Here is a 14811-nt window from a genome sequence, read left to right as displayed (position 1 = left end):
AAAATAAAATATGGAAAAGAAAATAAGATGATACCTTTTTTATTGGACATAACTTAATACATTTCTTGATTAGCTTTCGAAGGTTGCCCTTCTTCCTCAGATCGGAAATAAGCAAATGTGCTAGCTGACAGTGTATATAAGTGAAAACATTCAAGCATTACTATGACAGTCTGACAGGGTGGGAGGATGGGGGTGGGTAGGAGGTATGCATGGGGACATCAAAGCATATCATTGATATTCTAACAGGATGGGTGTGGATAGGTGAGGGGTGGGGTGATCAACAGAGACATACAGCTTTATGGTTTATAATGGGCTAGGAACCCCAGATCCTTGTTAAGTCCTTTCTGTTGGGTGTTAAAATATTCAATCATTCTGACTTCAAAGGTCTTAAGTTCTTGTATGGTTTTAAAGTTACCTTTCAGGATTCTCACTGTGAAGTCACTGGTACAGTGTCCTGGTCCTGTAAAATGCTGACCAACAGGTGTGGGAACCCTACTGGCACCAGTATTGTTCATGTGATGTCTATGTAAATTGAATCTTGTCTTAAGCATCTGGCCTGTTTCTCCAATATAGCATCCTTCGTTACATTTTTTACACTGAATGATATATACCACATTGGAAGATGAGCAAGTGAAAGATCCCTTTATGTTGAATATCTTTCCTTTGTGGATGACTTTGGGGTCCTGTGAAATATTTTGGCATAGTTTGCAACTGGATAAATTACAGGGAAGTGTGCCCTTCTGTTCCTTTTTAGTCTGTGATGGAAGTTTACTTCTGATTAGCTTGTGTTTTAAGTTGGGTGGCTGTCGGAAGGCCAGTAGTGGTGGGGATGGGAATATCTCTTTCAGTAATTCATCCTCCTGGAGTATAGGTTGTAGATCTCTTATGATTTTCCTCAGTTTTTCCAGCTCTGGATTGTATGTCACTACAAGGGGGATTCTGTCTGTGGATTTTTTCTCCTTGTACTGTAGCAGATTCTCCCTGGGTGTTTTGAGGGAGGAGGCAATATTCTTGGAGATTATTTTGGGGTTGTAGCCTTTCTGTTTGAAGGATGCAGTCAGGCTTTTAAGGTGTCTGTCTCTGTCCCCTGGGTCAGAGCAGATACGATGGTATCTTGTGGCTTGGCTGTAAATGATGGATCTTTTTATATGTGAAGGATGGACACTGGAGTTGTGGAGGTAGCTGCATCTGTCTGTGGGTTTCTTGTATATAGATGTTTGTGTACAGCCATCACTGATTGAGACCGTGGTGTCCAAAAAATTGACTTTTTCTGGGGAGTAGTCAATTTTGAATCTGATTGTAGGATGGTATGTATTGAAGGCAGAATAAAATTGTTTGAGTTTCTTCACCCTCCGTCCAAATCATAAAAATGTCATCGAAGTACCGGTAGTATTTTAGAGGTTTGGTCTTTTTATGGCTGAGCTGGAAGACATTTCTGAATACACACCTCACTCGTCGTCCCGATTTCCAGATCATTATAAATGTGTTCAATAGCACTGTTCCCAGTGCAGATCCCTGCGACACTCCACTATTCACCCTCCTCCATTGAGAAAAATGGCCATTTAATCCTACCCTCTGTTTTATGTCCAGTAACCAATTCCTTATCCACAACAGAACATTTTCTCCTATGCCATGACTCTTTAATTTTTCAGGAGTCTCTCATGAGGAACTTTATCAAAAGCTTGCTGAAAATCTAGATATCCACATGTTTGTTCATGCCTTCAAAGAAATGAATCGAATCACCAACTATAACAGCAGTCCTAACACTTTCTTCCTGGGCAGAAGCTCCTGGAGACGCATGCTTGGTGCAAGAGGATATTGCATCCCCTGGTGGGGCTGGTCCTGGCTACAGATTACTTCCAACTTCTTCAGGGTGATGCTCTCCTTTTAGGAGACCTCCCTCCTCCAAGGCAGCACAGGGGCTGCCAAACTGGAGGTGGAACTTCTCTACAGTGTCCCTGTAGTCCTCCTTTATGTACCCCTCTGTCTCCCTCAGCTCCCCCAAGTCTACTATTCTAGCCTCAAGAGAACGGATTTGTTCTCTGAGAGCTAGGAGCTCTTTGCTTTGAGCACACACATATAACCTCTCACCAACTGGGAGATAATCATACATGTGACACTCAGTGCAAAAGACTGGATAGCACCCCTTTCTCTGCTGGACTACTGTCTGCATCTTAGTATTAGAGAATTGTGTAACTATAACTTCGTAAGGTACTAGGGATATTAGATGAGTATAAAGAGCTTTAAGATTATATGGTAGAACATGTAAATTTTGTACTATTTGCTTCTCAGAAACTAATTAAATGTAATTAAAACTCTAATGAAAACTCTCTCCTCTTGTTATCCGAACTAGAATAATTGAGTATAAATGAAGAGATGTGCTAGGGGTGGGTGGGAGTGGTGTGTAAGCAGGCCAGGCTGGCAATTGTTGAGCTCAGTCAGCCGGGAACTGTGCTCTCAGGGAAAAGGAAACTGTCCTGGCACTCTGAATGGATCCCACTAGTCCCTGTGTTGCCCTCCTCCTATCATTTCTCATGTCCCTGGAATCTGCAAGACCGACCTCTCCCACATATTCTGTACTGGGATGGGAGGTAGAGCAAGGGTAACACAACAGAAGAGCAGAAAAGAAATGCATCCTGCTAGGACAGAGTCCCTGGCCGCACCCAGTGTGGGATAGGGAGAAGGGGGAGGGTGAGCCACAAAGCAAATCTTTAAAAGCTGATGGTTAACACTCCCCTCCTTCCCTGCAGCCATGAATGGGGACAAGAGACTTTTAAGAGGATCTAGATGAATCAAATTTTGTGTCTCTGTACAGGGATCTGTAGAACATCCTCATGAGCAGTGGCGTAGGAAGGCGGAGGGGGGGGGGGGGCGGTTCGCCCCGGGTGCATGCCGCTGGGGGGGGGTCATCTCCGTTGGTTTCTTGCTCCATCTGCCCTGGAACAGGTTACTTCCTGTTCTGGGACAGAGAGAGCAAGGAACCAATGGAGCCGATGCAGCTCCCAGCGACGTGAACTCGGGGGCGAATCGGCCCTGCCGCCCGCCCCTTGCTTCTAAAGTAAGAAAGAAAGAAAGAAAGAACACGCTCGGGGGGGGGGGGGGGGGGGGCGTGCCGGAGGGGGGCGCCGTGCTGCACCAGGGGGGGGGGTGCGCAGCAGCAACCCGCCCCGGGTGTCAGCCGCCCTCGCTACGGCACTACTCATGAGTGCTGAGTTTTTCCTTATCCTTGTATTGGGTCCCACATTGCACTGGGACAATGAACGGGAGTTAGTTGGGGACATGTCCCCATCAATCTTGGATCTGAAGATCAGGCAGGAGAGTTCCTTAATAACACTATTCCTTTACTGTTCCGCTTACAGGGACTTTGCACCTCTTTGAGGAATGAGAATCATGACTGGGATAGTTCACTGAATATGGGCAGCTCTGTACTCTGGGTTTGGGTGGAAATATCTGTAAGACCACCCTCAAATTGTACAACACACCCAGCCCCATGTAAGGCTCAAAGCAAGGCCCTAAATAAGTATATCCTAAGAGTGAGGAGGGGTGATAGCTATGACAGACTTTCACACATATGAAAGGTCTAAATAATGCAAAATAAGCATTTTCCAGGAAGGGGAATTTATAAATCAAGAGTTCGTGGTCTGAGACTGGAGGCAAGCAGGCTAAGGGGTAAACACAAGGAAATATTTCTTTAAAGGGAGTGTGTGGGGGCACAAAAAAAGGGAGTGTGTGGGGGCACAAAAAAAACCCCAAAACTAGAATTTGACATCCCATCATAAGCAAGGAGGATCCCTTAGCTATAGGGGGGTGGGGAGTGAGGGATAAAGCCTGGGATAAGCACAGAGGATCCTTAGCTGTGGGGGGAGTGAGCGTACTGAGAATCGGGTTTCAAATCGCTCTTTTCGCTCCTTGTTATCTTGGGTGAGCCACTTCACCCGCCATTGCCTTGGTTTCAAATTTAGTGCTAGATTTGCACCATCCCCTTTCCCTTTCCATAAAGAAGCCTCTTTTCATACAATTGAACCTACAGTAAATTGGCTTGTAATAGAGCCATTTTGTAGGCCAAGCCAGGAAGATATTGTAATCGTCCCAGAGTTTGGGTTTGGGATGGTGAGTATGAGTGGTTAGATTCAAATCTTTTTAGAGTATGTATTGCAGCAGGAGGGATTAACACACGGGTGAGAGGGACCTAAAGGACAGATCTGCCACCACGTGTGTCAGAGTCTGTGTCCATTTTTAATTCATTCACATACACCTTCCTTAAAGATAACAATATAGTAATATAATTAGTGTAGTGCAGTGGGTTGTGAGCCGGGTTCAGTTCCCACTGTGACTTCTTTGTGACTCTGGGCAAGTCACTTAACCCTCCATTGCCCCACTTTCAAAACTTAGATTGTGCGTACACTAGGGACAAAGAAAGTACCTGGATGCAATATGTAAACTGCTCTGATTGTACGAAAGTGGTATATCAGCAATCTAATAAACAAACATATATAATATACTGGTCAGTATTCTGCGTGCGGTGGTCAGCATTTAAGTGCTGATGCCATTGGCTAAATTAGACTCGGATGCTCAATGCCAGACCATATCCAGGCACGTGCTGTCAGTCCGATTTCCCCCCATTCCCCTTGTTACATTCCCTCGATTTCTTCGTTTCCCCTCCCCATTCCAATCCTCCCACCCCCCTTTACTTGATCCTTCTGATCCCCTTATCATACCCACCCCCAGTCTGATCCCCCGACTCCATTCCCAAACCCCAGTACCCCAGTCACTGCTGAGACTTACACAGAGTTGATCCCTGATGTCTAGTGGGTTTTCGTAAGAGCAGCCCCATCTTTGCCCACACTCTCCGCAATGGGCTTCCAAAATGGCAGCAATGACCACTAGTGGCAGATTTGTGGTACTACCACTAGGAGTCAGCCTTCCTTATAAAAGAATTGGATGGGGGGGAGGGAGGAGGGGTGCAGATCAGATCAGTGAAAGGACAACTTTTTTGTGGTCCTGGATTGCTGATCTGATCTGCACCCCTCTTCCCCCCATCTCCCCCCCCCCCTCATCTCCCACTTGGCTCCCCCACCCCCCTCCAATTATTTTATAAGGAAGGCTGACTCCTAGTGGTAGTACCAGCTATGGGGGCACCAGCAAGGAATTTGACCCGTGTCCACGTAAGTACCAGCTTCTTCATGACTCTACTACTACTATTAAACATTTCTATAGCGCTACTAGACTTACTCTGACCCCAGACTGCCCCGGCATTGCCCAGATTTGGACTGTGCGGTCTGAGCTGATATTCAGTGGCACTGCCTTGTTATGTACTGTTGAATAGCAGCCAGCCCGCTCGGTGTGAATTAAGTGGGCAGGAGCCTCTCTTGCCCACTTAAACCATGCTGAATATCGATGCCATAGTAAATGATGGCAGAGAAAAACCTGTATGATCCATCCAGTTGTACCTGCCACTCCATGCGGTTTAAACTCTTCTATGCCCTGTTTAAAGTGCTAAGGTTATTTGAGTTTTGCTTTGAGTCCATCCATTTTCTATATTGGGATTCTCCGTGTTTTTCCCATGCGTTTTTTGAATCTGGTACTATTTTCATTCCCACCATCTTCCACAGAAGAGCATTCCTGGCATCCCCCACCTCCATAAAAAAGTGTTTCCTGACCTTACTCCTAACTTGACTCCCCTGCAACCTCTAGTTCTACCTCTTTCCTGTCTCTGAGAGAGATGTGTTTGTATATTACACTGAGCCTGCAAATGGGTGGGAAAATGTGGGATACAAGTGCAGCAAATAAATAAATAAATAAATATTATCATCTCCTCTGTCCTTCCTTTCCTCTAGGCTATTCAGTCTTCACGTCTCTTCTTATATGTGTCTTGATGCAAACTCTATACCATTTTTGTCCCCTTCCTCTGAACTGTTTCAAGTCTTTTTATGTCCTTAGTGAGATAAGGTTTCCAAAATTGAACATGATATCCAGCCTTACCAACGATTTGTATAGAGGCATTAAACCTCTTTTCTTCTTCTGGTTGTGCCTCTCTTAATGTCGCCTAGCATCCTTCTGGCTTTGGCCACCACCTTGTCAGACTGTTTCACCATCTTGAGATCCTCAGACACTATCGCCTCAGGATCCATCTCCTGGTCTGCTGCATATCAGCCTCTCACCTTCTATCCCGTACAGCCCCTTTGGATTTCTACAACCCAAGAGCATCACTCTGCACTTCTTTGCATTAAATTTTAGCTGCCAAACATTAGACCGTTCTTTTAATTTTTGTAGATTACTTCTCATGTTGTCCACTCACTCTGGGATGTCTACTCTGTTACTAATCTTCACGTCGTCTGCAAAAAAGGCAAACTTTTCCTTCTAACTCTTTGGCAATGTCACTCACAGATATGTTGAATAAAATCAGCCCCAGCACCGATCCTTGAGGTACTCCACTACTCGCCTTTCTGTCCTCAGAGTGCATCCATTTACTACAATTGTCTGTAACCCGTCAGTCAACCAGTTTCTAACCTAGTTCACCACTTTGGGTCCTAACTTCGACCCACTCATTTTATTCATGAGTCATCTCTAAGGAGTTCTATCAAAGGCTTTTCTGAAAGTAGACCACATCTAGCATGTATCAGATTCATTTGGCACAATTTTCCTTTTCTATAACCTGCCTTGGATCTTGCAACCCATTGGATTCCAGAAAGGTCACTATGCTTTCCTTCAGCAGCATCTTCCTTATTTTTCCAGTTACTGAAGTCAGGCTTACCAGTCTGTAGTTTCCCACTTCTTTCTTTATCCCCATTTTTGTGAACAGGGACCATATCTCAATTTCTCCACTCCCTCAGAACCTTTCCCGTCTCCATAGATTTATTAAACAAATCTTTGATGACCTGCCAGGATTTCTCTGAGTTCCCTCAGTATCCTGGGATGCATCTCATCCGGCCCCTTGGCTTTGTCCGCTTTCAGTTTCTCAAGTTGTTCATAAATGCTTTCTTCCATGAAGGGTGCAATAGCTACTCCATTCCCATATTTAACTTTGTCATCCGATTGACGTCCTTCTTCAGGTTTGTCTTCATTGACACAGAACAGAAGTATTTGTTTAGCATGTCTGCTTTTTCCTTATCGCTCGCCGCATAACAGTTCTCAGCATCTTTCCCCAACATACTTGAAAAAGCCTAGTCTCTTTACATCTGTAACCATTGTTTTCAATCATCTGTGCTTTTCCCAGCCATAGTTCTCTCTTTGCTTCTTTGAGTTTATCTTGTGTCCTTCTGTATTTCATGAATGCCGTCTCTTTTGCCTTTATTTTTTCAGCCACTTGTTTGGAGAGCCTATTCAGTTTCCTTTTCCTCTTGCTTATTTTTCTTTCTTAAAGATCTGTTGCTGTTTTTATACCACTGTCTTTCCATTTCTCATATGACCTCCCATCTCATCAGCTCTTTCTTCCCCTGTTTTACAGAAGTCAGCATGTTTGAGGTCCAGGACTTTGAGTTCTTTGTGTCTGTTGTGAGCCATTAAGAAATTCCATAGGAAATGCACTTCAGTTTGCACAAGTTTGAAATAGTGTATATAACAGTTCAAGCAGATATGCCGTGCAAGGCACAAATGTAAAAGTAGCACAAACATCTTGCTGTCTGCAGGTCTCTGGCGTTGACCTTCAATGTGGCCTGAAGCCTGGAACTGAAAAATGTTCCATATCAGTGTGTGGTGTATATGCTGGGTTTAAAATCTCTTTCTGGAGGGGGAGGGGAAGAAGTGGCAGAGATAAGAAAGAAGTGTCTCAAGAGGCACCAGTTAGTGCAGGAAATACAGAGGAGGAGGGAGAGAGCTGCAGACAGTCCCCAGGGGAAGCAGAGGGCCTGTACTGCTCACATTCTCACCCTGGAACAGTATGTCTGTCTGTTGCACTTGCATCTGTTCTAGAATGAATGTCCTGGTTTTGAGGGAAATGGTTGGCAGTCTGACGGTGGTGTGTCCTTGAGCACACGTGAAAGGCACATGCCTCTGAATTTAGCAAATCCCTGAAGGATGCAGCCACAGGCAAGTCATGTCCAGACCTCGTTAATTAATTACCTGAGTGGATTTTTTTTTACCAGGTACATAAGCACATGATCCATTGATCAACTTCTTGTGGTGACCAGGCCAGTGCTTTACCCTCTGCCTTTAATTTATTATGGCCAGACAAACTCAAGAGAGGCTAGTCCATACCTGGTGGCTCTGTTTCTTTGCCAGTGCAGTGCATTCAGATAGGAATTTGAAAAATAGATCTCAGAATGACATGGAGGGAAGTTGTCATTACAGTCTCCAGCCCATACCAATTGGAATGGCCAGTTGCAAAGCTACAGTAGCCATGAAGGGACAAACCACCACGTCTGCCTTTTGAGTCAGCAAGCAAAACCCAAGTTAGGCAGTCACCGCCCCTCTTCTTTCTCAAGACAGACTCTCAAGCTTTGAACTCCCCAGCGCTGTCACAACACTAAGAGTAACCAGGAGGACCTGGTGGGGATTTCATGGGAAATTCTGTTTTCTTTCAGGTTGGAGAAAGAACTGGAAATGTTGGTAAACGGAGACTCGGCTGCATCCACCAAAGAAAATCTGGCAGAGGCAGCGGTCAAGGAAGAGAAGAGAGAGGACATGATGGCAGTAGCGAATGGCGTGCAGAAGGTCCAGACGGTATGTCTCTTTCCAGCCTCTTGCATGCTCATGCACTATCCTAGGCACGTGGAACAGTGCTGCTCTTTGCTCACTTATGGCCTAGCCCTTGCTTGTATTCTTAACCAGCCACAGGAAATTCCCTGATCCAAAGGAGCCTTCCTTGTTATATGAAATACTTGAGTTTTAGAAGGATGTGCAATACAACAGCAAGATAAACTTAAAAAAAAAATAGAAACATGAAGAGAAGGGAATAAGTTAGCCCAACGGAGTGAGAAAGTAATGTAAGAGAATGAAGTAAAATTTCAGACACTCACAGTATGATTCCCAGAAAGAGTTAAGAAAAATGAGGCAGACACCAAATAAGGAAAGAATATTACAGCTTCTGTATCCAGAGAGAAAAATCTTTATGTATTTAAGTATCAGGAAAACAGATCAGACCATTTAACTTAAGAACAGCCACACTGGGCCAGACCAATTTTCCATCTAGTCCAGTATCCTGCTTCCAACAGTGGCCAATCCAGGTCACAAGTACCTGGCAGAAACCCAAATAGTAGCAACATTCCATGCTACCAATCCCAAGGCAAGCAGTGGCTTCCCCCATATCCATCTCAATAACAGACTGTGGACTTTTCCTCCAGGAACTTGTCCAAACCTTTTTTAAACCCAGATACGCTAACCGCAGATACTACATCCTCTAGTAACGAGTTCCAGAGCTTAACTGTGCGTTGAGTGAAAAAATATTTCCTCCTGTTTGTTTTAAAAGTAGTACCATGTAACTTAAGTGTCCCCTTGTCTTTGTACTTTTTGAAAGAGTAAAAAATCAGTTCACTGTTACCCATCCTACACTACTCAGGATTTTGTAGACATTTATCATATACCCCCTCAACCATCTCTTTCCCAAGCTGAAGAGTCCTAACCTCTTAAGTCTTTCCTTATATGGGAGGAGTTCCATCCTTTAGTCATTTTGGTCACCCTTCTTTGAACCTTTTCTAATTCTGCTATATATTTTTAAAGATATAGCGACCTGAATTGTGCACAATACTCAAGGTGTGGTTGCACCATAGAGTGATTCTTGGTCTTATTTTCTATCCCTTTCCTAATAATTCTTAGCATCATTCTGTTTGCTTTTTTGGCCGCCACCACACACTGGGCAGAAGATTTCAGCGTATTGTCCACAAAGACACCTAGATCTTTTTCATGGGTGCTGACTCCTAGGGTGGAACCTAGAATCAAATAACTATCATTTGGATTGTTCAAATTTCACGTTTTTCTTAGTTTGATATACTTCCAAAGGGTAGGTACCATTATGGCAGGTGACAACATCAATAAATAGGAGAGCCATACTAGAAAATGAACTACACTATATATAGAAAAGTATAAAAAAAAAAAAGAAAGAAACCCCAGCCCAAAGCAACTTTTTGATGACTTTGTTACTAAGGGACAAGCTAAGATGGGCATGAGAGCCTTCCTCCAGAGAGCGGTTCTGATGGGGAAAAAAGTCATTTTGCAGCATTGACTTGGCACAGAAGATCCTCCACTAGATCAGTGGCGCTCTGCGATGATATATATGTGTTCTCTGGAACGCAGAGACATACAAGACCTTGCTTCACAAAAAGGAGACCTTTTTTTGCCAAACATGGGCCCCTTTTTGGGACACTTTAACTCCGGTGGCTCGGAGCAGGCTACTCAATTCCTGAAGACGGTGGGAGGGGAGGGAGGGGGTGGGGGGAGGGGAATAGGGGAGGATGGGCAGAGGGAAGGGGGAAAAGTTGAAAAAGTATAAGACATTACACATTGTTGTGGTGTACATATTCAGAGAATTTGGAACTAGATTGTCTATACATTAATTTTTGTGAGGAAATAATATTAGAAATTGTGTTCTGTGCGGCTTGCATGCCACAAACCTGTCTTTAATAAACAAGATATAAAAAAAAAAAGGAAACACTAATAGAGGAAGGAGGGTAAGAGTGGAAAACCACTATGTAGACAATAGTAAAGAGAAAGGAACAGAAAATCCAACTGGCTTAGTATCTCAACCACAGATCTCCACAGAATGAGGCCTATGTAGAAAAAAGCGGGGGAAGCCTGAAGATCAGGTAGTGAGCCCATATATTTGTCTAAAAAAAAAATATAAGTTTTAAAGACCACTGTAAACTCTGAATAGGAGCACAATCGTTGGAAATCAGTGGGGAGGCTGTTCCAAAGATCAGGGCTGGCAATACTGCTTTCTGGAGAGTGGTTAGAGTTACCACTTGCAAGGCAGGTACAGTGAGGAGGTGCAGATCTGAGGGGCGAAGTACCTGGGTGGGAAAGTAGAATAACAGATACTGAGACATTCATTGATGGCGGTTGACCAGAAGTGAGGGTTTTGTGAATTAAGATCAGAATTTTGTATTGAATGAGTGTGTGCGCAGGATGCCAATGTTCTTGTATTAGGAGAGGAGAGATATGGTTGTATTTTGGGCCGCCAAATAATTCTCTGTAATTCTCTCAGCCACAAACCGTTAAATAATCTATTGCAATAGTTAGTTGTATAATTACTTCTACTACTCGGCTCTAACTTGCAGATGAGAAAGCTCTACAATACTAGAACAACAAGTATAACATTTCCCTACATAGATATTCAGTCTTGTTAATGGAGGAAAAGACTTCAGATGCTCAGCCCTTGATTGTGTAGTTTCCATTGTAGAAGCCGGGCGAACTTCCTCATAAGTCTTAAAAACCTCCTGATACTATGTTAACGTTAATAAATTTTTTCCTTTTTTTCATCAATATTAAACACCATAATTTTTTCTTTTTTAGGAACTTAGTAACGTGAGGATACTTACCTTGATTAGGTTTATTTTGGTTTGCTCTAAAGAGCGTCTCCACTTCACTTATTGCTTTCTCAAGAGTCAAACCGCCATCCTTCTTTATAACTTATCCTCCTACTCTTCCCCGACTCTTCTACTCAGAAAAGTAAGAGGACAAGTTATAAAGAAGGATGGCGGTTTGACTCTTGAGAAAGCAATAAGTGAAGTGGAGACGCTCTTTAGAGCAAACCAAAATAAACCTAATCAAGGTAAGTATCCTCACGTTACTAAGTTCCTAAAAAAGAAAAAATTATGGTGTTTAATATTGATGAAAAAAAGGAAAAAAATTATTAACGTTAACATAGTATCAGGAGGTTTTTAAGACTTATGAGGAAGTTCGCCCGGCTTCTACATTGGAAACTACACAATCAAGAGCCGAGCTTCTGAAGTCTTTTCCTCCTTTAACAAGGTTGAGTAAATATGTAGGGGAATGTTTTATAGTGTTGAATAGTTAATGTTGGTAAGAACTAAGGCATGGGTCAGAATATGAAGGGCAGAAGCCTCCAGGAATGGTGGAGAGACCTTATTTGACAAATTCTATCTCCTTAATCCAGAAACCTTCAGAACGACGATATTCAAATAAGCATACAACAAATTCAGTCAACTTATTCAGCCTGACACAGTGAAGGAATAGCACCGGGACTACCAAGTCCCTACCAATATCTGTCGTTCAGCATGCATTGGCGTTTCTGGTATACTGAGCGACAGACATTTGTAGGGACTTGGTAGTCCCGGCGCTATTCCTTCACTATAATCTACATTTATATGATCTAGATATACAGCTACTGAAGACACCATGTTGGCAAAACACAGCACTGTGCTGGGCTGAATAGAATAAGCTGATTGAATTTGTGATATGCTTATTTGAATATCATCGTTCTGGATTAAAGAGATGGAAGATAAGACACTTTAATGTGGTTTATTCAAGAACATTTGGAAAGGACTTTATATAGATGTTTGAGGGGTATGGGTTTGGACATCTTTTACATTTTTAATACAGATCCTCTGGAGGGGATGTTTGAAAGTATGGGGAGATTATAATAAAGTTTGTAGTATCTGAACTGCTGTTTATAAATTTTACATTCTGTGTGAGTTCTCTATTGTATAGTTTATACATTTTATTAAACGGAGAGAGCTATTGGTATTTAATTCCTAATTTTCTGTTTTGACCTTGATTTACGTGTCAGAATGGTGTCCTCTATAACAGTACCTAGGCATACCTAAGCTATTATAGAATAAAGGGGATAGGACGATGTACCTATGACAAAAGACTAAAATGGCTAGTGCTCTTGAGCCTGGAGAAGAGACAATTGAGGGGAAATATGATAGAGGTCTATTGTGACTGACTAGATATGGATGGGCTTGAGTTAAATTTTAAGGGGCTTCAACATTAGCTTCAGAACTTTTAGTACAAGGAGAGTGCTGGGCAGATTTCTACGGTCTGTGCCCTGAGAATGGCAAGGACAAATCAAATTCGGGTATACATATAAAGTATCACATACCGTGTAAAATGAGTTTATCTTGTTGGGCAGACTGGATGGACTGTACAGGTCTTTATCTGCTGTCATTTACTATGTTTTGTCTATAAAATACTGCGTGGAGTGGAAAGGGTAGAGGTGAATTGTTTGTTTACTTTTTCCAAAAATACTAGGACTAGGGGGCACACAATGAAGCTACTAAGTAGTAAATGTGAAACAAACTGGAGAAAATACTTCTTCACTCAATGTGTAATTAAACTCTGGAATTTGTTGCCAGAGAATATGGTAAAAGCAGTTAGCTTAGCAGAGGTTAAAAAAGGTTTGGCTAATTTCCTACAAGAAAAGTCCATAAGCCATTATTAAGATGGATTTAGCAAAATCCACTGTTTATTTCTAGGATAAGCAGTATAAAGTCTGTTTTACTGTTCTGGGATCTTGCCAGGCACTTGTGACCTGGATTGGCCACTGTTGGAAACAGGATACTGGACTTGACAGACCTTCGATTTGTCCCAGTATGGCAATGCTTATGTTCTTATGCAGATTTTACATGCCAAAATTTAGGTGCAGCCACTTCAGGTCTACGGCTGGGGTAAGTTGATGTACCAAAGCGCATTGTATGATGCGTGCAACTAATTGTATTTTATAACTGTGCATGTCACTGGGAGATATGCCCATACTTTGCCCATATGACATCCCCTTGCCGTTACACACTGTAGCACTAGGTGCTACCTTATAGAAAAGCACCCAGAGCCTGTTTACTCGTTGCTGCCCATTATTGGTGCCTACATTGCATGTTAAGTGCCCATTCATCTAGGTGCCAATGTATAGAATTAACCTTTCTAGGGCTAATTTTTATTAGCTCCAAACTCATAGAAAGGGAAAGTATGTGAGTCATTTCTCCTGGAAACATCCTACAGCATTTCTGTCTGCAGAATTCAGAGTGGCACTTTATGTAGGCAGAAGATGGCTGGTGAAAGACGGCACCTTGTTTCCCTAGCCCACCCATGGGAACAGCTTGGAATGAGTCAGGTTCCCACGTGAACAGCCCTGAAAATGGACCTAGAAATATACTTTTAAAATGAATAGGAGGAAGTATTTTTTCAGTCAATAAATAGTTAAGCTCTGGCACTCATTGCCGGAGGAGTTAGCGTATCTGGGTTTAAAAAAAGGTTTGGATAAGTTCCTGGAGGAAAAGTCCATAGTCTGTTATTGAGATGGGCATGGGGGAAGCCGCCGCTTGCCCTGGAATTGGTAGCAAGGAATGTTGCTACTATTTGGGTTTTTGCCAGGAACTCGTGAGCTGGATTGGCCACTGCTGGAAGCAGGATACTGGATTAGATGGACCATCAGTCTGCCTGTCCAGTTATTCTTATATTCTTATTCTTTTCTTCCCATCAGGTTCTTGACATAACTGAGACATGAATTGGCCTGTTCAGTTTCCTGCAGTGTTTGTGTTGATTTAGCTCAGACTTCTGATGTACAGTTATCCTTAGAACAGGGCAGGAGCCTCTTCAACGTCTGTCATGTTTGATACAGGTGTCTCATAAATACGTCCACTCTAGGGCATGTTATAGCATAGAAATGTTCATGTTGTGGAATGCACTGGCGTTCTCCAGTTTTCTGTCCAGTGGTTCACAGAAACATGAAAAAATCAGATATAGTCTGTCCACTCCTCCCATGCTCACAAACCTCTAATTTCTACCACCCCTTCCTCTGCATAACACATCTCTGTGCTTGCCGCATGTTTTCTTGAATTCAGGCAACATCATCACCTCCACCAGGAAGACTTTTCCATGCATCCACCGTCCTTTTTGTAAAGAAGCCGTTTCTTAGATTAC

General features: G+C 42.9%; 1 protein-coding gene across 2 annotated transcripts in view; it reads left to right on the top strand.

Moving 5' to 3' along the window:
• The window catches only part of PALM (paralemmin), a 78870-nt gene that overhangs the window by 50775 nt on the left and 13284 nt on the right, over nucleotides 1-14811 (top strand). For both annotated transcript variants that reach the window (XM_030217720.1, XM_030217721.1), the window contains exon 5: nucleotides 8523-8661. In XM_030217720.1, the coding sequence (XP_030073580.1) occupies nucleotides 8523-8661 (139 nt within the window). The remainder of the gene's footprint in view (nucleotides 1-8522; nucleotides 8662-14811) is intronic.

Source organism: Microcaecilia unicolor, chromosome 11 (genome assembly GCF_901765095.1).
Source record: "Microcaecilia unicolor chromosome 11, aMicUni1.1, whole genome shotgun sequence".
In the NCBI taxonomy this organism is placed as follows: Eukaryota; Metazoa; Chordata; class Amphibia; order Gymnophiona; family Siphonopidae; genus Microcaecilia; species Microcaecilia unicolor.
This window is presented reverse-complemented; position numbering and strand designations above follow the sequence as displayed.